Raw genomic sequence first — 24412 nt, forward strand, 5'->3', positions numbered from 1 at the left:
TCCCTAGGTATCCTGGGGGGACCAGTTCCAGGACACTCAACCCCTCAGGAGACCAAAATGTGCAGATGCTCGAGTTCCTGTTACAAAATGGCATCATATTTGCATATAACCAATGCACATCCTTCCACATACTTTAAATCATTTCTAGATCTCTTATAATACCTAACACAATGTAAATGCTATATAGTTGTAACACTGGATTATTTTTCCAATTTGCATTTTTTCTTTTCTTTTTTTTTTTTTTTTAAGGAAGTTTCTCCCTCTGTCACCCAGGCTGGAGTGCAGTGGCACGAGGCACGATCTCGGCTCACTGCAGCCTCCGCCTCCCAGGTTCAAGTGATGCTCCCGCCTCAGCCTCCTGAGTAACTTGGATTATAGGCACCTGCCATCACAGCCCGGCTAATTTTTGTATTTTTAGTAGAGATGGCTTTTTACCATATTGGTCAGGCTGGTCTCAAACTCCCAACCTCAGGTGATCCACCCGCCTCGGCCTCCCAAAGTGCTGGGATTACAGGCATGAACCACCACGCCCAGCCTCTTCCAAATATTTTTCATCCACGATTGGTTGAATACACAGATGCGGAACCCTTACATATAGAGGGCTAACTATACAATGATTGGTTCAAGAATGGGCAAATGATCCAAACTCCATCAGTCATATTTTCCCAGAGGAATTTTTTGTCAGAGCTATGGAGAAAGATTTTCTCAGTCCACTGGGTTTACTAAACTTGTAATAAGCCTAGGACTGTAAAAACTATCTTGCTTACAACATTGAGACACCTTACTGAGAACTGATGACAGAACCCAGATGACACTACATGAGCAACCCCTTCCCTGTTCCCATCTGGCTATGCCTGAAGCTAAACTGCCCCGACTTCTTTTATATAAACCAATAATCCTTCTTTTGTACTTTGACAAATTTCTGTCACTTGGAAATGCAAGAATCCCAAACAATATAAAAAGCAAAGACCAATGCCTTTTATGAGTATGGTATGTGCCTATACATCTGTGGTTTACAGTTCAGCAGGTTTAAAACACATGGCCAGCAATGGTTAATTAAACCTAGCTCAGTTCCTTTGGTCACAATAAAAGGCTAGGTTCTCCATTCCTACTTGAGACTTGGTTAATTATAAACCTAATCATGATACCAACAAGTATTTTTTCTTCTTGTTCCTCAGCTTTCTGTATATCTAAATCCCACTGCTGAAACAAAGTCAGAAACTGCTGAGAATATTCTTGGTTAAGCTTCTGCCTGTAAAACATAATGATGAATTATTGTCATATTTCATATCAATATAAAAAGAATTTAAAACAAAACTGAGTTGACACATTTATACTATATAAGAAAAGGAAATACCTGCAGCTTAAGTCTTTTGATGGGAAACCAAAAAGTAAAATCATGATTTACACTGATTCCAGAAGTATTTTTTTTCTAACAAACTAATAGAAGAAAAGCCCTGTCACAAGCTTTAGCTCTTGAAAACTAAGGAAGTTTTATTGTATATATAAATTTTCAAAAAGAAATTCATCTGATCTCTAAGCAGTTTTTCATTTTTTTCCTATTGAATATAGATTCTGATATAACAAATACATTAAATAAGGTGATTGTATTTATTCTATAAGATTTCTAAATAGAAATAGTTCGCTTAATTTTTTTCCCTATTTTGGCTTAACAAAGATTTTATACAAAAGAAGAGTTAAGTCAGCTAAAACATACAAATTATATATGATACAAGATTGTGTTTTTCCACATTGTTGAACATAATTCACCGTCATAAGACTAATGGTTTTTATGACATTTACCTTTTATTCAACTAGTGTATTTCTAGAATGAACATAAATTACTTTTAGGCTGGGCACGGTGGTTCATGCCTATAATCCCAGCACTTTGGGAGGCTGAGGTGAGAGGATAGCTTGAGCCTAGGAGTTCAAGACCAGCCTAGGCAACATAATGAGACCCCCATCTCATAAAACAACAACAAAAAACGAAATTACTTTTATAACCTCACTTGTTACCTAAAAGGAAAAAAGTGATCTTTATTGATTTTTTAGGAAATAATGTCAATTCTATGAAGGAGTGAGGTTATAGGGCTACAGGACTATCAGAGAAAAATCAAGCCAAATACATTTTCACTAGAAACCTCAATAACCAGAATAGTATTTTTCTTTTCTTTTTTTTTTTGACAGAGTCTCACTCTGTTGCCCAGGCTAGAGTGCAGTGTCACGATCTTGGCTCACTGTAACCTCTGCCTCCTGGGTTCAAGCGAGCACGCCTGGCTAATTTTTGTATTTTTAGTAGAGACGGAGTTTCACCATGTTGGCCAGGCTGGTCTCTAACTCCTGACCTCAAGTGATCTGCCCGCCTTGGCCTCCCAAAGTGCTGGGATTACCGGCATGAGCCACCGTGCCCAGCCTAGAATAGTATTTTTCATAAGTAATTTACACCAGTAAATACTAAGAAATGTGGCTCTAAAAAAGCAACCACTTTACCTTTGATCTTGTTGTGTTTTCCAAACATGTTCGATTTTCTGGTTACTAGTTTTGAGAGAAGCCTTGGTATACATTTCTAGTCTCTTTCTCTTGGCAAGAAGAGCCTTGTTAATGTCAACTAGATTGAAAATAAAAATTCATTAAAATTTAATGTTGAAAAAAGTATTTTGTTCCCACATATTCAAGTAAATATGGGTAAGGTTGGTTCAACAATATTAGAAAGACATTTAAACTTAAATTTAGAAATAGGCATAATTTCAAAATGCAGAATTATTTGCTTACTTTTTTTTTCTGAGAAAACTCTTAGCTACTAGCACCCAAATTCTGATTTTCCTAACTGGAGATAATTTTTTAACTTAGGAACAATAAAAAAGAGCTAATAAACAAAACAATGTGCCAAGGACAGACTTTAAATTTCCCCATGAGAAAACACTGTTAATAAAGGCTAAATGTAGGTCAGGCACGGTGGCTCACACCTGTAATCCCAGCACTTTGGGAGTCCGAGGCGGGCAGATCACGAGGTCAAAAGATCGAAACCATCCTGACCAACATGGTGAAACCCTGTCTCTACTAAAAATACAAAAATTAGCTGGGCGTGGTGGCACGCACCTGTAGTCACAACTACTCGGCAGACTGAGGCAGGAGAATTGCTTGAACCCGGGAGGCGGAGGTTGCAGTGAGCTGAGATTGCACCACTGCACTCCAGCCTGGGGACAGAGTGAGACTCCGTTTCAAAAATAAAAAAAAATTATTTAAAAGGCTAAATTTATCTAAATTTATAAAATACACCCCAATTAAAAGGACACAGTTCAATGAATTATTGTTAGAACTCATTATAAAAAATATGTAAAAGTACTCTATTAAAAAAGAGAATCCAGAAAGGATAAAAATAGTTAAAGAAGAAAACTATTTTTAATATAATCAATTATATATATATATATATATATATATATATATTTTTTTTTTTTTTTTTTTTTTTTTTTTTTTTTAAAGACACGGGGGCGGTCTCACTATGTTGACCAAGCTGGTCTTGAACTACTGGCCTCAAGCAGTCCTCCTGCCTTGGCCTTCCAAAGTGCTGGAATTATAGGTGTGAGCCCCTGTGCCTGGCCATCAATGATACTTCTAAATACATTTTTTTACTAAAAGAGACAAAGACCAAGGACAGAAAAAAATCTTAGTTTAAGTAAATTTCTAGATAAATTAATTTAAGATCACTTTATTTTCCAATGAGAAATAGGTGAATAAGATCAGTTTTAAATGCTTTTATGGAGCTCTTTATTGGGCATTTTTACCCATAAGAACTGCATTTCATAAAATGTTTACTACTTCAAATAATGCTTTGCTAAACATAAGCCTTTATCTTATGGATCTACCATAAATAGGCATCTTTCAGTAATCATGCTGGAGCTGCACTATTCCATAAATATTTTGTGCTTTCAGTATTATCTATAATAAATTTATTAAACAAGCACTTTTTCACCACCAGACAGAGCAAAGCTTTCAAAAAAGATGTGACTGTATGAATAATCCATTTAGAGGAGCTAAATATTAACTCTTTTTTAATAATAACTAATCTCTAACAAAGGTCATATTATTGATACTTAATATATTATTTAAAACTTGGGAATTTTTGAACCTAATTATAAAACTCTATCTAGCAAAATTGTCTTTAGTATCAACTACATAGTTTATTAATGTAAAAAGAGTTATTTTAGAGGCTTAATTTACACTGTCCTCCCTAAAGAACATAGGAAGTCAGAAAATAAACTGAAAAAATGAAAAACTTATATACAAATATATGTATGTATGTATGTGTGTGTGTGTGTGTGTGTATATCACTTAGTCTGTGAATACAAAGAAAGGTAAAGACTTTTCCTGTGCATTTTTCTTCTAAAATTCCATAGTCCATTAAATTCACATATGTATAAAATAAAAGCACCATTCACTCTTAACATCATGGAAAAGATTAACTATGAAAATCTATGATGCTAAATCACAAATACTTATGCAGAATTTTCTATGTGAGAACAAGGCATTAAATAACAGTCTTATAGTCCATTATTAACATTTGTTATAAAAATTATATGGCTTAAAACAATTTTCTTTAAATACAAGTATCTCCTAAAACATACCTCCAACTCCTTCCAGCATATTCTGTACTTCACCCCTGGAAAGAAATTACATTTTAAACACTTTAGAAGATCCACAAAATACCATGCTTGTTTTGGAAGAAATACCAGATGCCAAGTATTTTACATATATTATTTGTTAGCAACTTTTCTTGAAGTGCTTTATCTAAGAAACAAAAATTATTTTGAACACGTTACCCCATATCTTCAACTACTCCTGCAGAAGACCTTTTCTTCCTACGTTTCTCAATGACTGCAGTCTTCCCTGTATTGACAATTAAAAAAAAAAAAAAACTTTTGAAACCGAATAGGTTATTTTGGTAAGTTTTAATGAAACATCTTCATTTGGGGATTTTTTTGGCTCTTTGCCAACATACAGTTTCAAAGCAGACATAAAAATGCAATATTCTCTGCAGGTTAAATGAAATTAAATCAGGATTCAGGACCATTTTATAGGAATAATTTTTCAAGTCTCCCTGGGTTAATGTCACAGTAAGCCACATACTATATATCAGATATTTTGGAAATAACTGCAAAAGCAAGAGTTGCCGATACCGCAATATAAGGATTAAATGAGAAACACAAAGTACAGCTGGCCATCCGTGTCAGCAGGTTCTGTAACCACAAATACCGGGGGAGGGAAGACCATACCTGAAAATGCTTTACAAACTAAGTTGTACGATAGTCTCAATGGGTTCAAAACAAATGAACCGAAGGACATCACTGCCCAACATGAGATGTACTGTACCTTCAATAACATCTTCCTCTGAACCACTCAGATCTTTCTTATCTTCAGTCTCAAAGTCATAGGCTCTCGTTAACTGATCTTCCATGGACGGCTTCCCAGATTTCCTGGAATACTTTTTTCCGGAGGACACCATATTTAGATGCTTCCTGACTTTAAAAAACAAATGTCTTGAACCTGAATCCAAAGACATCATTTTAATACACTGGTAAAAGTTTAAATATCAAAGGAGATACCGAACAAGGATTGTTGAATACAATTTTAACAGTTTCCTCATTTATTTGGGGGTCCAAAAGTTAAGATAATGACATTTGTTAAAAAATAATAAATAGGCCAAGCACGGTAGCTCACGCCTGAAATACCAGCACTTTGGAAAGTTGAGGCAGGCAGATCACCTGAGGTCAGGAGTTCAAGACCAGCCTGGCCAACATGGTGAAACCCCATCTCTACTGAAAAAAAAAAAAAAACAAAAAACAAAATTAACCGGGCGTGGTGGCACGTGCCTGTAGTCCCAGCTGCTCAGGAGGCTGAGGCAGGAGAATCGCTTGAACCCGGGAGACAGAGGTTACAGTGAGCCAAGATCGCAGCCACTGCACTCCAACCTAGGTGACAAGAGTGAAACTTCCCCTCAAAAAAGAACAACAAAAATGGTCGGGCGCGGTGGCTCATGCCTGTAATCCCATCACTTTGGGAGGCCGAGGTGGGTGGATTAACCTGAGGTCAGGAGTTCAAGACCAGCCTGGCCAACATGGTGAAACCCCGTCTCTACTAAACATACAAAAATTAGCCGGGCGCGGTGGCGGGTGCCTGTGATGTCAGTTACTCAGGAGGCTGAGGCAGGAGAATCGCTTCAGCCCGGGAGGCGGAGGTTGCAGTGAGCTGTGATGGCCCCACTGCACTCCAGCCTGGGCGACAGCGTCCACCCCGACTCCAAGCGCGCAGTGCTGGAGAGGTGGCCCCTGAGGCCTGGGAGTTCCGAATTTTGGGAACTCTGCCAGATTCTGGCTAAATCTGGACAACTGTAGTAGGCCGCTCAGTCACGCGGGGAAATTATAGTTGCTGGCGGGACACGTCACGAGGATGCCAGAAATAAGCTCATAATAAGACAAATAAAAAAAACGTCCCGCAATTTAGGTCTCGGAAAATGAACGCCGGCAAAAGATTTCGACAACAAATATATCGAGGAACCACGAAAGGCGCCCTCGGTGTGGAGCGGGCAGGAGGGAGACACGCGTCGAGCGAGGTAGGGCCCTGCCCGGCCCCGCCGCGTCCCTGCTGTCAGTGGTCCCAGGGTGTAGCGATGGGGCCCAGCCCCAGCCCAGCCCGCCCGCTTCCCACCAGCCCCTCTCCTGCTCAAGGCCCTGTCCTCAGTGAGGTTCGCGGCCTCCGTTTTCTCGTCAGAGGCCCCAGGCGACGCCAGAAGGTAAGATTTACCTCACTGGTCAAGGGCAGCCTCTGGCCTGCACACCTGCGATAGACAGACGCCTCCCCTGCTCACACCTGAAACACACCGCAATGGCCGAGGACCAGTTACCGGTCGTCGACAGACGTCCTCCACAACTCCTCCACAAGCGCGCTTCACCTGAGGTGGCCCCTTCTCCGCGACGCTTCTGAGGCAAGCTGGGATTCGCACAGGAGAAAAGCCAGTCTCGCCTCATCCGGACACGTCGCTGATTGGCTGGACACAGAGCGCAGGCGTGAACTGGGTGGCGAGGCTCCGCCCCCATGGGGCGATTGCGCGCCCAAATCGCTGGCCCAAGGTGCTTTGGCCGCCGGGGCAGGCTGCGAGTACACTTGAGGCCTGGTGCCTTCCAGTTTTTAAGTTTTTAATGTTTATAATTGAAAATTGCGGCTGGGCGCAGTGGCTCACACCTGTAATCCCAGCACTTTGGGAGGCCGAGGCAGACGGATCACTTGAGGTCAGGAGTTCCAGACCAGCCTGTCCAACATAGCGAAACCCGTCTCTACTAAAAATCAAGAATTAGCCCGACGTGGTGGCGGGCGCCTGTAATCCCAGCTACTTGGGAAGCTGAGGCAGGAGAATCGCTTGAACCCAGGAGGCAGAGGTTGCAGTGAGCAGGACCACGCCATTGCACTCCAGCCTGGGCAACAGAGTGAGACTCCATGTCAAAAAAAAAAAAAAAGAAAAAAAAAAGAAAATTGCGGAATAATATGTAAATTATGAAACATGATGAACATACCACCTAATTTATGAAGTAGGGCTTTACCAACATTCACTGAATCTCCTCAGGCAGGCCTTTCCATCCAATCCTCACCAGGACCCCACCCTTCCCCATTCAGGGATATAAGAAAATTATCCTAAATTTATGTAAATCTTTCACCCTTCCTTATTTTCCATGTTTTATTACCACATGAAAATGTGTCGTTAAACAACACGGCTTAGTTTCGTTCACGTTTGGCATTACAACAAATTGTCCCATAGTCTATGTAGTGTTCTGACAGTCCACTAGAATGGCAAAACTACAAAACATGACTACACGGAGTGATAATGAATCTATGTAACACAGGGAACCCATTCAGTGGGTGGGAGTATAATTGTAAAACAATTATTTGGTGTAACTGGAAATCACCTATCAATTGCAAAACAATTTTTGAAGATATAATTTATGAAGGAAATGAAACTCACCTATAATCCCACTACCCAGGAATAATATACAGTTTAAAATTGGGGGTATTATTCCTTTCATCCTTTTTTTCTGTGCTTATATGTATTTTCCCCCAAATAATTTTAAAATATATTTCAACCTTTGTACCTGCCTTAGTTTGCTCACAGCTCTACAATCCTTTTTCTATGTGAAATCATACGTTTTACCTTTTTTTTTTTTTGAGACAGGGTTTTGCTCTCTTGCCAAGGCTGAAGTGCAGTGGCATGGCATGATCACAGCTCACTGCAGCCTTGATTTCCTGGGCCCAAATGATCCCCGTCTCTGCCTCCTGCATAGCTGGGACTCACACACGTGCCACCATGCCTGGCTAATTAAGGAAAAAAAAAAAAGTTTGCCAAGATGGGGTATCACTATGTTGCCCAGGCTGTTCCCAAACTCCTAGGCTCAAATGATACTCTCACCTCGGCCTTCCAAAGTGCTGGGATTACAGGCATGAGCCAACTTGCCTGGCCTATATTTTACTTCTTTAATATTTGGCAAAGGCTTCAGGATCTTATTGACGCCAATCACTTTTCAACTGCCTAGTTCAAGTAAGAGATTCAAAGGAACCCTCCTGTTTACTGTTTTGCTTTGAATCCTCTTCCTTATGATGCTCAGCATTCCACTGGCTCGTTTAAATACACCAGTGTATTGGGTAAGGAATGACTGATGACGACTCCCAGACTCGTTCCTGTAATTCCATTCACTACATCAAACCTGTTGATACAGGATGCAGTGAATCTTCTAAATTTTTCATTACTGAAAGGATTCAAAAAAATGTTTGTAAAGCGTTAGTACAGTACCTGCCACATAATAAATGAGCCATAAATGGTGGCTTTTATGATTCACAATTGGTCCCAATTGGAATCCTGCATTTCCTCTCTTGCCAGCCTCATTCTTGGCCTCATACTGCGTCAGCCACATTGCATTTTCCCAGATTGCTGTGCACTCTTATGCCTCCATATCCTTATAGATGCTGTTCTTATTAAGTAGTTCCATTCACTACATCATCATATTCAGTTGTTTTTCCTACAGTGACTCTTACAGAAGAGCATCTGTCATTTTTCTTCTTTATTCGTAGTAAAAATTTCCCAAGATTGTCTCCAGCACCTTGGCATTTCACTGCTATAAAGAGCATGTCTGGAGATTTCACCATGTGCTTCAGCAGGTAATTTATAGATAATTTTTAACCGACACCAATATTTCATACCTGTCTCAGTATTCATTCTTAGATGACCACATTTTTAATACTTCCCCATATAGATCATCACCCATTTATTCCAATTATCTGGATTCCTAACAAAACATTTTCCCATTTTCTTTAGTAACCAATGGTGTAGAGTCTTGTCATTATTGTTTGAAAACCTAAATATTACATCCCTTGTTTCCTTATTCAGTCTCAAAGAACTCAGGTAATATAGTCGAAATCTTAGAGGCCAGGAGAAGTGGCTCATGCCTGTAATCTCGGCACTTTTGGAGGCCGAGGTAGGAGGATCGTTTGAGCCCAGGAGTTTGAGACCAGTCTGGACAAAATGGCGAGACCCCATCTCTATTTATAATAATTTTTAAAAACTCATAGAAATGTCTCCATAGATAAACTACTCAGTAGGTAATAAGAACCGCATCTTTAAGGGTATGGAGGCGTAAGAGTGCACAGCACATTTGGGAAAATGCAACGTGGCTGACGCAATATGAGGCCAAGAATGAGGCTGGCAAGAGAGAAAAAGCAGGATTCCAATTGGGACTAATTGTGAATCATAAAAGCCACCATTTATGGTACATTTATTATGTGGCAGTTACTGTACTAATGCTTTACATTTTTTTGAATCCTTTCAGTAATGAAAAATTTACAAGGTTCACTGTATTCTGTATCAACAGATTTGATTTTTCCAATTGCTTTCAAGTATGGGGGCTTGCCTTCACCTTGAGTACCTAATCCAGGAACTTGGTCATCCACCTGCAACATCTCTAATCTGTGAAGCTGGAAGGTGATGTTTTTGTCAGCCCAGCATCCCTCCCCTCCTTCCTTGGGTAAACATCTCCATCCCTCTGGCTACAGAGGTGGGCACAGAGCCCAGAATGAGCCAATCACAGTAACTCACCTCCCACTAGGATTTTCTATATTGAAGCCAGAGAGGAAACTTCCTGCCTTTCTGGAGTATGTGAGCCAGGAACTGCCATGTCCTCACCAAGGAGAGAAAAGCTGATGTGCATAGACAGGCACAGATAGACAGTGCTGAGCAATGTTTCAGGAAGAGTATCTTCCTCTTGTACCCCTCTTTGTTTTAGTTAGATTTGTCCCTTGCAATCCAAGTTTATTTAGTGGCTAAAAATTAATTTTGTAGAGACTTGGGTGGAAAAGCTGTCTCTGTTACTTAATAGACCTGAGGTGAAGCACTAAACCTAGTTGGGCCCCAGTTCCCTCACTGATAAATGGGGATATGGTGTGGATGAAATGAGATTCTGAACATAAAGCATTTAGCACATAGATTGTGTACAGTAAGATGTAGCTGTTATTAGGGCAAGTGAGAGGAGAAAAGCAATTAGACTGACAAGAAGCCCCCTTCACATCCCTTTAACCACCATGGCTCTGTACTCCTGTCACAAGGAAGCCTGGGATTTCCCTTAAAATATATCACAAAGAAAAACAGAGCATGAATAAATGTGGCAAAGTCCTGATAACTGTTGAGCAGATGAGAATTCATCTATTGGTCTTTTTAAAATTTTTTATGGTCTTTTTTAAAGAAAGATCTGTTGAGATTTTCATCCAGTTTCTCTTTTGGTCCTGCTGATGTGGTGAATTGATTTTCACGTGTTGGGCCAAATTTGCATTCCTGGAGTAGGCCCCGCTTGACTGTGAAGTGTTGTTCTTCTGGGAATAACTGAATTTGGCCTGTATTTTGTTTGGGATTCTTTTGCAGTAGACTGCCCATGGTTTTTGTCTTGTGGTATCTGAGCCAGGTTTTACTGTTGGGGTTGTGTTTCAAGGGATGAGTTGGATGATACTGTATTTTGCTTTTTTCTGCTCTCTGGAAGAATTTGTGTGGAACTGGTGCTGTTTCTTCCTTAGATGTTTTGACCTAAGTAGTGATTACACTTTAGTTTAAATCCTTGATCTGTTATTATTTGTATACTTCTTGGTATATGTAGAAATAATTTTCAAAATGAACACTTTTGCCAGGTGCAGTGGCTCACACCTGTAATCCCAGCACCGTGGAAGGCCGAGGCAGGAGTACTGCTTGAGCCCAGGAATTCGAGACAGCCTGGATAATATAGTAAGACCCTGTCTCTACAAAAATATAAACAAAATTAGTCGGGTGTGGTGGAGCATACCTGTAGTCACAGCTGCTCAGGAAGCTGAGGTGAGAGGACTGCTTGAGCCTGGGAGGTTGACGCTGCAGTCAGCTGAGATCACGCCACTGCTCTCCAGCCTGGGGCAACAGAGTGAGATCCTGTCTCAAAAGAAACAAACAAAAAAAACACTTTTGAAGACATAAGGTAGGTTAAAAAAATCCTTTTTAATTAGAAAATGTATCAGTTTTTTAGCTAAGAGCAATGTAATCATCTCACCCTGACTAGACTAGGAGCCTCACCTCTGGCCTGGACAACAGTCTTTAACACGAATTTTCATCATTACCATCATCACCACTGACATTTAGCAGGCGGGACTATTTGCTAGGCACTGGGCTGCGTGTGTCGCACATGTCATTTCCTCTGATTATCACCATAAGCCTCTGTGGTAGCTACCAGTATTGCCTCCCACATTTTGGCAGAGAAAGCTAAATCATGGCAAGCAGCGTCCAGGATCCAGGACTTGAACTCCCGTAGTCTGACCTGCAGTGTGTGCTCTTCACCCACATGTGCCACAGTCCTGGGGAGGCAGCATGGGCTAGTGGGGACAGGAAAGAGGGACAACCCGGGTTCCCACCCTACCTCTTCCTCTAACTGGTTGTAAGACCTTGAGCAAGTCATGTCATCCCCCTGGCCTTAGTGTCCTTGCTGATAAAAAGCAAGGGTTGGTCCAGACAGTTGTTTTGAAACTCTGCCTGAAGGGTCTGGGAGCTGGAGGCAACACCTTGAGAATCAGGCAGGAGGAGCAGCCTTCCTCCTTTTGTACCACAGAATGCTGTGGTTAATATTTTTATCTGTCCAAAATTCATGTTGAAACTTAACTGGCAATTTAAAAGTATTATGAGGTGGGGCTTTCAGAGGGTTAATAAGTCATGGGAACAGAGCCCTCATGAATTCAATTAGACGTCTTTATTAAAGGGCTTGACAGAGGCAGTTTGTGCCTTCTTGCCCTTCTGCTCTGTGAGGACATGGCATTCAAGAAGCCATCTTAAAAGCAGAAAGCAGCCCTCACCAGACAACTAAATCTGCTAGCCCCTTGATCTTGGACTCTTGGCCTCCAGAACTATAAGAAAACAAATTTCTGTTCTTTGTAAATTACCCAGTCTGAGGTATTTTGTTACGGCAGCACAAAAAACTAAAACACAGAGTGACCTTATCTATAGGATTTCATGTGAACAAATGGTTCTGACCATCTGACTGTTCATCAACTTCTGAGGTTCCTCTGTTCTAATGGTTCTACTGAATCACAGAATCATTAGAATGACTCTATGAATAGCCTATGATTGTATTATCCATCCCATTATCAAGCTCCTAATTAGGTATGGACTATATTCATCTAACCACAGAAATCGTCATTACAGACAAATGTTCATTTCTCTAACTTTTCTAGAATAAATCTCAGCTTTTATAATGAGATCCAGATATCCTAAATTTTACCATATGATAAATTCCATTTAGAAACTATTTTCCCCCCTATAAAGCAACATTCTTCTGTATAATACTAATCTTTCCTTACTTTCCACTTAATTTTAGTAATGTTCAGCACAGAACCTGATACACAGTAAAGGCACTCAAGTGACTGCTGAATCTGAGTAACAGTAAACTCAATCCTCAAAGATTTAAAAATCAAAGTGTCAAACAAAAATTTAACTTTTTATGAGATTTGAGTTTTTGAAATACACAACTCTTACAGCACAAACACAGTATTTACATTTCAACTTCTTTGTACAAAAGATATATGCCATTTTGAAAGAATATTGTTGAGATCATGATCTAAAATACCTGTCAGAGTTACTCATGGAATCTGCTCTTCACAAATCCATTGTATTATGACATAAACAAAATATGGCTAGACGCCAAGGTTTAACCATACATAAAAATACTAATTCTCGGCTGGGTGCAGTGGCTTATGCCTGTAATCTCAGAGGCAAGTGGATCACCTGAGGTCAGGAGTTCGAGACCAGCCTGACCAATATGGTGGAACCCCCGTCTCTACTAAAAATACAAAAATTAGCCAGGTGTGGCGGCATGCACCTGTAGTCCCAGCTACTTAGGAGGCTGAGACAGAACTGCTTGAACCCAGGAGGCAGAGGTTGCAGTGAGCTGAGATTGCGCCACTGCACCCCAGCCTGGGCAACAGAGCAAGACTCTGTCTCAAAAACAACAACAACAAAAACTAATTCTCAGTGATTGGCAAATGATGGCCTGAGGGTCACATCTGCCTGGTGGGCAGTTTTTGTACAGCTGCAAGCTAAACATGGTTTTTACATTTTTAGAGGGTCGTTTGAAAAAAACAAACAACAAGAAGAATGTATGACAAAGACACAGGTGGCCTGCAATAATTTACTATCCAGCCTTTTACAAATAAAGTTTGCTGGCCTCTGTTCTATCAAAAACCGACTGAGAGAGATAGCTACTGGAATATACCAATGAGTATTAAACAAGACACCACTGTAATGTGCCAGTGCCATCAGCACTACTCATTTCTAAAATGAGGCACTTCTGTTTGAATATGTACATTTCCAAAACATAATTACATCTGGTAAGTAGTACTGTTACTAACTCTAGCCCTTTGAAATTAGACCTGCACATGAAATCATAGTATTCTTAGGGGCTGAAGTCAATAATTACAAAGCATTTCAGATGTCAATCATTGAGCTCTTCAGTAGTTAGTGGTTTAAGACCATTTACAGTCTTAAATATTAATAAAACTCATAATTTAGGTATTGTCAATAAAAGGTGATATTGCTGCATTATTTAAATAACATCTATAAAAATAGGTTTAGACATCCCAATTCATTATACTCAGAAGCAAGAATAACTAGTTAACTTAGTAACTACTTATTTTAAAAATGGGAAATGAAAAAAAAAGTGCAAAACTTTAGCAAAAGGCTATGGAATGCAAAGACTGGGGCCTCTTAGCAATTACTCCCAGCTGGCATAGGCTTCTCATAATAAGGTTAGTCTGCAATGATTGCTGTGGGAAATTAACAGCTGTCTCTTGTCAGTGAGCCTTTTTATAAAAAGGATGACAGGTCCATGAGCAAATTCTTTAAAAGTAAAATCAGTTCAGAGCTGCTCAACACACAAGTTTGCAGTGGGTTGGTTAAATAATTCCTGGTCAGTGGGCTATATTCATGCCACAAAACAGCATGGTACTGGATATTTTTCTTCTTCGGACCAAACTGCTAAGCATCACGTCACAAAGACATCTCTGTGAAGCTGAGTTTTAAAATGCTCAATAAATGCGGAGGTAGATGGTTTTCAAATGAAGATCTTCTATACTCTGATTCGATTGGGACTAGCTTCTTTGTGTATCCTCCTTCTGGGAAATATCTTCCGCTTAAGTGCAATTAACTAAATGATGAAAGACAGAAAATACATTTTAATACTCACGTTGATGAAAGAATATAAGTGCATCAAACTTTCTAAGAGCCATATGACCTTAATCATTTCCACAATCTTATACATAAAAAATAGACAACAAACAAATCTCCATCATTCCTCTTCCAAAACAAAAACAAACATTAGTTTTGTTTAGCTTTGTAGGGATAATATGCCTAGATAAGTGCCCACAAAGAGACCCAAGAGGATTAAAATTATTTCGGCCCATGCTTCATTTTTCTAAGACCTACAACTACAGATTTTTACACAGCTATTACCAAAGCATATTTATTTTCAAGATGTCCATTTGTCAAGCCTTTCTATTGAAGGAAACTGGCTCTATTTAGCCTTAAGACACTGTCTCCGAGTTTGAAAATGACTATGTTTGTAAGATAGGATTAAAAAACAGCCATACACCTATATTGAAAATCCTATCAGCATTTCTCTCCCCTCTACTTAACCTAATCACAATCATTGGAGAACACAGGTAACACCCAATTTAAAAATGGATTGTAATATAAAAGTTCATTTGTAAATTAGTAGCTTAGAACTTGAATGCTTTTTTCTCATAAAAAGTTTACCCATAATACATCTGAAATAGAAAACCAAATCAACATTATAATAAAATTTCAATTTAAAAATGTGGGTTTTTTTTTTTTTTTTTTTTGAGACAGAGTCTCACTCACTGTTGCCCAGGCTGGAGTGCAGTGGTGCGATCTTGGCTCACTGTAACCTTCACCTCCAGGGTTCAAGCAATTCTCCTGCCTCAGCGTCCTGAGTTGCTGAGACTACAGATGCCCACCACCACGCCCGGCTATTTTTGCATTTTTGGTAAAGATGAGGTTTCACCATGTTGACCAGGCTGGTCTTGAATTCCTGATTTCAAGTCATCTGCCCACCTTGGCTTCCCAAAGTGCTGGGATGACAGGCATGAGCCACCACACCCGGCCTAACGTGCTCTTTATGTTTTCCATCTAGGATTTCTATATTTACCCTGTCTTCCCTCTCCCCAACCATGTAGGACTGACTTGTTCCTTCATCTGTAGGAGGAGGCAGGGCTTTGCCCAAACATAAGACACCATGGTTTGAATGATGAGCTGGGATTTTGGAGGGGAGGAAGAGGCAGCATTGGCTGCTTTGTTTGTGAAGGTGGCAGGCATGGCAGGAGGAAGGAGTCTGACTCCAGTAGAGAGCAGGGTGTTGGGATTTAACCTGCCCTTCCCTTCCCTCTTCCTTCCTCTCTAGTTCCCTATTCTCTACTGGTATAGATGACACAGAGGAAAGACTGACACTCCTCTTCCTTTCCATTAATGGCTGCTCCTTTGAGTCAGGGCTCCTTTCCTTCCCCATCCTAGGTCAGCACAGCAGACTCAAAGGTTTCTCACTGGACCCTGTTCTAAAAGCAGGTACAGCCTTTCTGAGCTTTTTCATAAGACTTTTACCTGCCAGCAACAATGGTAACAAACATCAAGAACAAGATGTACAGGGCCGGGCGCGGTGGCTCAAGCCTGTAATCCCAGCACTTTGGGAGGCCGAGGCGGGTGGATCACGAGGTCAGGAGATCGAGACCATCCTGGCTAACACAGTGAAACTCCGTCTCTACTAAAAAATACAAAAAATTAGCCGGGCGTGTTGGCGGGCGCCTGTGGTCCCAGCTACTCGGGAGGCTGAGGCAGGAGAATGGCGTGAACCCAGGAGGTGGAGGTTGTGGTGAGCGAGATCGCGCCACTGCACTCCAGCCTGGGGGACAGAGAAAGACTCCGTCTCAAAAAAAAAAAAAAAAAAAAAAAAAAAAAGATGTACAATCCCTGGGAAGCAGATGAAGGTTAAGTTGCTGTCCTGTTCACCTGCCCAGTCTCTGTTTCCTGAATTTCCTTCCATTTACAGCAAGAAGCCCATTCATTTATCCTAAAGCTCTCAGTACTTAAGTGCTTGTCCTTCTTGGAATAAGTCAACTTGGTGTACGTTTCATTTGAGTGACAGCTAGAAAAGCTCCACTCAATAGTCACCTTGATTGGAGCAGAGGCCAAGTCACTTGCCACACCCAAGTCAGGTCAGTAAAGATGCCCATTCCCCTCCTTCAATCCTTTGTCTTCAGAGTATTTCATATGTGAATAGCCTAATGAGGACTCTCTTATCCCTTTCTTGTTACCTCACAAATCTCCCTCCGACTTCTGGACACTCACCTCAAGGAGGCTGCATGTGTACATGCATGCAGAGGAAAGCCCAGGTGTAGAGGGGCTGACAAGGAGAGGAGGAAGGAGGAGAGAGGAGGGAGAACTCCTAGCGATTGAAAGAAAGATAAATGGGAGCTACTGGTGTGAGTGGGACCAACACAACGGAACCGTGGGATGTCTGAAGACACTGTGCTCACTCAAGGAAGCGTGAAAGAGAGGAAGAAAATTGGAGACCCATAGAAAATTAACATTAGATAAGGATTCTAGATGGCTTTTTGGTTATAAATACTTAGAGCTACTTGGTTTTAGCCTGATTTCTACAAGTTAATCTGCTGAGTTCCAGATAAAAAGAATACTGGTAATGGATTTAGAAGAGAAACGAATAAAAGACTGTTATATTTGCTGCCTGAATGTTGTGAAACATATTTAACATATTCACATATGAGCTATAAGACAATAAGAGAGGTTAAAATTTTGATTGTAAATGTGTATCATTTTCTAGATGCTAGTATACCAAGAAATACCATTTAATACCCACATAAAATATATAAAACTTACCTGCTCAGCAAAAAATGAGAATACAGTAAACATAATCAATGTTGCTAGTACACAATGGGTCCAAAACTTCAATTTGTCTCGATAAGCCCTCCTGTGCAGAGAGAGAAGAAAGCAACTATGTACTTCTGTATATGGTTTCACTACCATTAGTTAAGCATTATTTATGTGCTAGTTTTATAAAAACAATGTTGGAAAACACAAAAACATTGTCTTGCCATTCTAAAATGCTCACACAATATACATTTCCAACATGAGTTCAGATTTTTTATTATGTCATAGTAAATATTATACTTGAATTAGTAAAGTTATCCACGCAGGGGAGAGGACTTCAAAAGAAAATTACTTCTGGCACTTAAACAAAACCACTCTTACATTCATTTTTATTCACTCATACTTATTTATTCACTCAGTTTCTTGATAAATACTTCCTGTGGATATGGAGAGATGAACAAGATGAAGTCCCTGCTTTAAGTGTTTAGAAACCTGAGGCGTTGCTGACATGCTGACTGATGACTTGCCATCACATAAGACAGACAGAAATATGCATTATCAAAAGCAAAGTCTTGTGAAAAACTTAGAGAAATGAGGACAGCACCACAGAGATGGTGGCATTTCCTGTAAGCCTTAAAGGGGACAAGAAGCATATAGATGAGAAAGAGAAGGAGCAGTAGAGTGGCACGGTGGCCAGCTGGGCCCTACAGGACTGAGTAGAGTGAATCCATGTGGCAGCATGGGGGGAACTAAGCCAGGTGAAGGTGAGAGGGTGTGAACTGCAACTGCTTTGCAAAACCACACCGTGGGGTCTGGACAGAACACTCTAGTGGGAAAGTGGATGAAACAGACAGGTGGGGATATGTGTGACATAATCAGGGTAAACATGTTGGCCATTTGAAGGATGGACAAACAAGGAAGGCAGGCAGTTTAGTTTTAGTCCAGGCATGAAAGGAAGCAGTGACAATAAAAAGAAATAAGCAACAGAAGAGACATTCCTGAGGTAGAATCAACTGGACCTGGAGCCAACAGAATATTGGGGATAAAAAGAGGCAGTACAGCCATTTCCTCATCTGTAATTTGGAAATAATGAACAACTGGTTACGAAGATTAAATAAAAATGCTTACCATAGGTTTGGAAGATATGCTAGTAACTACCAAACTCTGGCCTCTGTGCTGAGTTACAGATTCTCATTTTCCACTGTTTGGGCGTGGGTGTCTCTACCTCAAGTCACACATCCAAAATGGTACTCTCCCACACACAGCTCTTCCCCTTCTATTTCCCACTTCTGTTAATAGGATCATAACCAGCTCTGTCAACTAATGTCTAGTGTCATTCAGAATCAATGTGGATTCTTAAAGAGCTAAGCAGCCACAGACTACAGAGAGCTAATGCCCCAGCCACGAAAGAACCCATCCAATGAGCGCCTGCTATGTTCTAGGGAGGCACTGTGGACTCAGCAGTAAGACACCATCTTTGCCCTGGAAGAGGGCTCACAGTCTACCGAGAGAGACAAACACAACCAGACAGATGGCTGTGCAGTGCTATACCCCAAAAGGAATGGGCTTCTGTGGGAACAGGAAGAAAGTCAGTGCAGGCAACCAGGGAAAGATGGCATGGAACTCAGGGAGGAAAAGAGAAACAAGACAGCTTCTAGAAAGCAGGGCTAGCAGTGAGAGACAATGCAGAACTGAGCAGGATGAGGAGCAAGCAGCCTCCAGGGCAGGGGAATGACTGCAAGAGCACCCACACCTGATTCACACCATTTGTACAGCACAGAAATCAAGGTCCCCTCAAATTACTTTTAAGCCCACTTCTTTCTTATTCAAATGGACCTTTGAGGGTAAATTTAGTCACAAATTGGATTTGGAGAGTTAAGACTTAGAACCACCTAATGATCTTTTTCCTCTGAGTTAAGGGAAGGTGAAAACTGTGAGAAGCCATTCCTTGCCATTTCTGGGAGACAAGACCCATGATTCAGTAATAACTTCTCCTTATGAAAATAAAAACATAAAGATAGCAGCAATATTCATCCTAATTGTCTCATTTGTCTAACTCCAAGACACCAAGGAGTTCTAGTGCCAAGGTCTGCCAATTTCCCCTTTAAAGTGTCTCCCAATTCGTCTACTGCTTTCTCTTTATTGCCTGGGCTGTATCCTTGGTTCACACCTGACTGACTGTTTCTAGGACTAGTGAAATGCTTATATACTTGTGTCCCTGCCTCCAGTTCCCAGGCAACCCTGCCCCACTCTAAGTAACTTCTTCACCACTCCAACCTCCCCACTAATACTGTTATCATCTCAAATCATGAAGTCTGATCATGACAAACATCTAAAAAAAATCTCTCCTGGGGGTCCATTCTCAAAAGAAAAAAGTCTAATTCAAATATAGCCTTTCACAATCTTTTTTCTCGACACAGGACTTACACCTCTGTGCCTTTGCACATGCCATTTCTTCTACCAGGAATGCTCTTTCTTACATGGAAATGTCATTTTCATAATTCAAAATCAAGTCCAAATGTCACCTTCCCATAACAGAATCAGCTGGTCCTTCCTACGTACACCAACTGCATTGAACTCTTATTGCTGCCCTCAATATACCGTATCACAATTTGCCTGGTATCTCTCTCCCTGGATAGACTGTGAGCATCTCAAAGCCCAGTACCACATGCCTTTCATCTTAGTATTCCTAGCACCTGGCACAGAGAGGCAAGCAAAGGGTCAAAAATCTTCCTAAACTGAAAGATAAAATTATCTTTATAATTAAATGTTGGCAATGGCAGTAGAATGAAAGATGAAGAAAACTTATAAAGCAGCTTTGGAATATATTGGAATGTGCAGAAGACTGGGAGTCAGGCTGGATCAGCCACTTGCCAGCTACTTCAGCTAGAGCAAGTTACTCAACTCACATTACTATGTTCTCATCTGCAATGTGGCAATAACAAAACTTTTAATTGTAGAGAGTAAATATCTTGCCCAGCACGGTGTTTGGCATACAACAGGTTCTCAAGAAAAAGTGTAGCTACTCTGACAGCAGTGATGATGATGAAGCACACTTAGTAGGTGTTGTAGGCCAGAATCTGGGGAATGGGCTGCCCAGGTTCATATGTGGGCTCCCCCATTCAGGTGCTGCGATGCCTTATGCAAGTTACTTCCTGTTGCTGTGCTGAGGATAAAATGGACCTACTACAGAGTTGTTAGAATAGTTAAATGAGAATGTGCATGAAAAGCTCTTAGTCAAGTACCATGTTACAGTTAAAAAAAAAAAAAAAAGGCCTTAGTAAGGTACTTGTTACTTAAACACTCAATATTGCTAGTGATTATTCCCACAGTAGATAATAAATTAGCTGATTTAACAAATATAAGAATGAAAATTAGGGCTGGATGCGGTGGCTCATGCCTGTAATCCCAGCACTTTGGGAGCCTGAGGCGGGAGGATCGCTTGAACCAAGGAGTTTGAGACCAGCCTGGCCAACCTGGCAAAACCCTGTCTCTACCAAAAATAACAAAAATTAGCTGGGCATATGCCTGTAATTCCAGCTACTTGGGAGGCTGAGGCATGAGAATCGCTTGAACCCAGAAGGTGGAGGTTGCAGTGAGTAGACATCATGCCACTGCACTCCAGCCTGGGTGACAGAGCAAGACTCTGTCTCAAAACAAAAGAAAACAAAACAAACTGCTTAACTCAATCCTTTACTCATTATAAAGTTTCCCGCTTGGTTATAAAGGCTAACCAGATAGTCTGGTTGTTGAAGTACTGAATGAAATGGCTCCTAGTACCTTTCCAGGTTTACACTCCACTATTTCTATATGAATTCTCCAACTAAGCTGGGCTAGCCCCCAAATTGCCCTGATCATTCCTACCTCCAAGCTTTTGCTCATTGTTCCCTTCTCACCACTTCTGAGATTCTGCCTTCAGGACTTACTGAGCTGACTATCAGCTCAGTACATACCGACCTCATGTACCTCTCATTTTATACTAAGCAATCCCTTCACTTACACATTGGTCAACAAACAGTTGAATAAATGAAGTTCCAACTAGACTGAAAGTACCCAGTTACACATTTTTTCAAATCCCTTAAAATGCAAATAAATGTCTTTCAAATATTAAATGCAATAAAAATTATAACTATACATTTTACAAAGAAATTACAGAGCAAATAACATGTTAAATAAATTTTGGCCGAGCACGGTGGCTCACACCTGTAATCCCAGCACTTTGGGAGGCCGAGGCGGGCAGATCACCTGAGGTCAGGAGTTCGAGACCACCCTGGCTAACATGGTGAAACCCTGTTTCTACTAAAAATACAAAAAATTAGCTGGGCTTCGTGGCACATGCCTGTAATCCCAGCTACTCAGGAGGCTGAGGCAGGAGAATCATTGTACCCAGGAGGCAGAGGTTGCAGTGAGCTGAGATTGTGCCATTGCACTCCAGCTTGGGCAACAAGAATGCAACTCCGTCTCAAAAAAAAAAAAAAGAGAAATTTCATAAAAAAAAATTTCATCACTAACATATAGATACATACGCATGTATACACTCACACACACACATGCATATATAAAACATGAGAATTTACCATTCCTGCAGCTCATGCATATGAAGGAAACGGTTTCGATACTCTCTTGGCAGCTCAAATTGGGAAGGTATGGGGAACATGGATTCATAGAAGTCCCTGAGAACAGCCTTCACTGTCTGAGCATCTTTATGATTGTGGTCAATGTTGTCATTCAAGCAAACAAACTTCCTGAAATAACAGAGAGCCAGGGTGATTAGTTACATACGGATAATCCTGACCTAACAAAACAAGGATGTGGATTCCAAATATATCTTAAATGGACTTATGTCCCAAGTTGGTATATTTGCTGATATGATTCTCTGGGGGAATGATATTCTATAAAATTTTTCTTTAGATATTCCTCACCTATAAAACAAGAGAACTAGGGTAGATGGCCTTTTAGCCATGGGAGTAAATTAATTTAATGACTTCCTTTTAGAGTGTCCTGAATTAATTGTTCAATAAATGTAGTTAACTGACCAGAATATTTTGTTGGCAGCTAGCAAAGACAATCAGTGGCCAGGCACGGTGGCTCACACCTGTAATCCCAGCACTTTGGGAGGCAGAGGTGGGCAGATCACCTGAGGTCAGGAGTTTGAGACCAGCTTGACCAACATGGCGAAACCCCGTCTCTACTACAAATACAAAAATTAGCCAGATGTGGTGGCGCGTGCCTGTGGTCCCAGCTCTTCAGGAAGCTGAGGCAGGAGAATCGCTTGAACCCGGGAGGCAGGGGCTGCAGTGAGGGAAAAAAAAGAAAGACAATCCGTAAGTACCTAAAACCAAGTTCTCTGAAGGCCATGCACAGTGGCTCATGCCTATAATCCCAGCACTTTGGGACATCAAGGTAGGCTGATCACTTGAGGTCAGAAATTTGAGACCAGCCTAGCCAACACGGTGAAACCCCATCTCTACTAAAAATACAAAAAAATTAGCCGGGTGTGGTGGCACGCCTATAATCCCAGCTACTCGAGAGGCTGAGGCACAAGAATTGCTTAACTCAGGAGGCAGAGGTTGCAGTGAGCAATCTTTAGATTGCACCACTGCACTCCAGCCTGGGTGACAAAGTGAGACTCTGTCTCAAAAAGATTAAAAAAAAAATCAAAACCAAGTTCTCTGAAATGATAGTTATATTACAAAGAAAAATCATGTAAATAATTGAGAGAGAGAGACAGTGCCTTAAGCTACAGATTATATGAATTTGGTAATTTCTGCTTACTATGTCTCTAACCAAGCTGTGAGATGCTACAGTTCTGGCAAAAAAGCAGATTACAGTGGTGCTTCCTTGCTTGTTTCAAGTTCCTTTCAAGGCAAAGGTCACTAAACTAAGGGCCCATTAAAGGGCCTTGTAGGTAGGCCAATACTTTTGAAGTAGATTCACCAAAATTTAAAAAAAAAAAAAAAATCAAACAAACCTGATAAAGCCTTCAGATCCAACTACCAATTTATGGGAAATACAAGAGACATAGAAACTTGTTAAACAACTAGGATTCAATCGGAGAAGGACAAAGTATAAGATAGCTATAGAATCTATAATCAGATTTCTTCATATACACATGCAAAAAATTATATGGTTAAAAAAAGAGAGATGGAGGGAAAACCCATAGATTTAACTTCAAACCAACAAACTTAAAAACCAAAAAAACACATAAGTCTTTATGAAAGTTAAGAGGAGTGAAAGGTGTACATTGACAAAGTAGTTGGTCATATGAAGGAATCATTATTGATTTTTTTAGGGTGATAATGGTATTGTGGTTATATTTTTAAGAATCTTTATATTTTGGAGACACATACAAAAAATGTGGAGCTAAAATGATACAATGTTTGAGATTCACTTAATATTAATCAGGTAGCAGTGATGGAGTGGGTGTGTTTAGATGAAACAAGGTCAAATATAAACGGAAGTAAATAAATATAAATCACTTGTCTTTCTTCTGAAGAAGGAAGTTTTAGTTGTAGCCTACACTTCTGAAGAAGGAAGACAAGTGAGGGGTATGTGAAAGCTCATTCATCTTTCTCTAAACCTGGAGACTGCTTTAAATTAAAGGATACTAAAGAGCTATGTCAACCTAATATAATATATGAGCCTTGACTGTATCTTGGATTAAAAACAAACAAAAGAGGCAGACAACAGCTATCAAGGACATTTGGAGGCAACTGGGGGAAGGTTGAAGACAGGCTATTAGATGCTATTATTTAACCAATGTTAAAGTTCTAGAATGTATTAATGGTCTGTGGCCTGACGATGAAGCCACCACAAGCAGAGCTAAGAAAGTCAGAGAAAAACAAAGCCTGGATATTGTCTATCCCAGACTCCCTGTTAACGGGATAAACATGTCCTTAAAGCTGAAGTCAGTCTGAA

At 40.5% G+C, this 24412-nt stretch overlaps 2 protein-coding genes across 6 annotated transcripts in view; both read right to left on the reverse strand.

The window, feature by feature from the left end:
• SYCP3 (synaptonemal complex protein 3) overlaps nucleotides 1–7237 on the reverse strand; it is a 33471-nt gene extending 26234 nt beyond the window's left edge. The window contains exons 1-6 of one of the 4 annotated variants that reach the window (XM_055240327.2): nucleotides 6802–6949; nucleotides 5371–5520; nucleotides 4821–4887; nucleotides 4626–4660; nucleotides 2491–2608; nucleotides 1153–1252 (exon numbers count right to left, since the gene is read on the reverse strand). In XM_055240327.2, coding sequence (XP_055096302.1) covers nucleotides 1153–1252; nucleotides 2491–2608; nucleotides 4626–4660; nucleotides 4821–4887; nucleotides 5371–5503 — 453 coding nt within the window. In that variant the 5' untranslated portion in view covers nucleotides 5504–5520; nucleotides 6802–6949. Of the gene's footprint in view, nucleotides 1–1152; nucleotides 1253–2490; nucleotides 2609–4625; nucleotides 4661–4820; nucleotides 4888–5370; nucleotides 5521–6801 lie in introns of those variants that run through there. The other 3 variants (XM_055240326.2, XM_055240328.1, XM_063614329.1) reach the window with 3 other exon arrangements.
• A 5781-nt stretch (nucleotides 7238–13018) lies between these two features.
• The window catches only part of GNPTAB (N-acetylglucosamine-1-phosphate transferase subunits alpha and beta), an 87034-nt gene continuing 75640 nt past the window's right edge, over nucleotides 13019–24412 (reverse strand). Inside the window, exons 19-21 of one of the 2 annotated variants that reach the window (XM_055240295.1) lie at nucleotides 22072–22239; nucleotides 17504–17594; nucleotides 13019–14741 (exon numbers count right to left, since the gene is read on the reverse strand). In XM_055240295.1, coding sequence (XP_055096270.1) covers nucleotides 14664–14741; nucleotides 17504–17594; nucleotides 22072–22239 — 337 coding nt within the window. In that variant the 3' untranslated portion in view covers nucleotides 13019–14663. Of the gene's footprint in view, nucleotides 14742–17503; nucleotides 17595–22071; nucleotides 22240–22530; nucleotides 22787–24412 lie in introns of those variants that run through there. The other variant, XR_010114916.1, reaches the window with a different exon arrangement.

The sequence above is a fragment of the Symphalangus syndactylus genome, chromosome 13 (genome assembly GCF_028878055.3).
Source record: "Symphalangus syndactylus isolate Jambi chromosome 13, NHGRI_mSymSyn1-v2.1_pri, whole genome shotgun sequence".
Lineage (NCBI taxonomy): Eukaryota > Metazoa > Chordata > Mammalia > Primates > Hylobatidae > Symphalangus > Symphalangus syndactylus.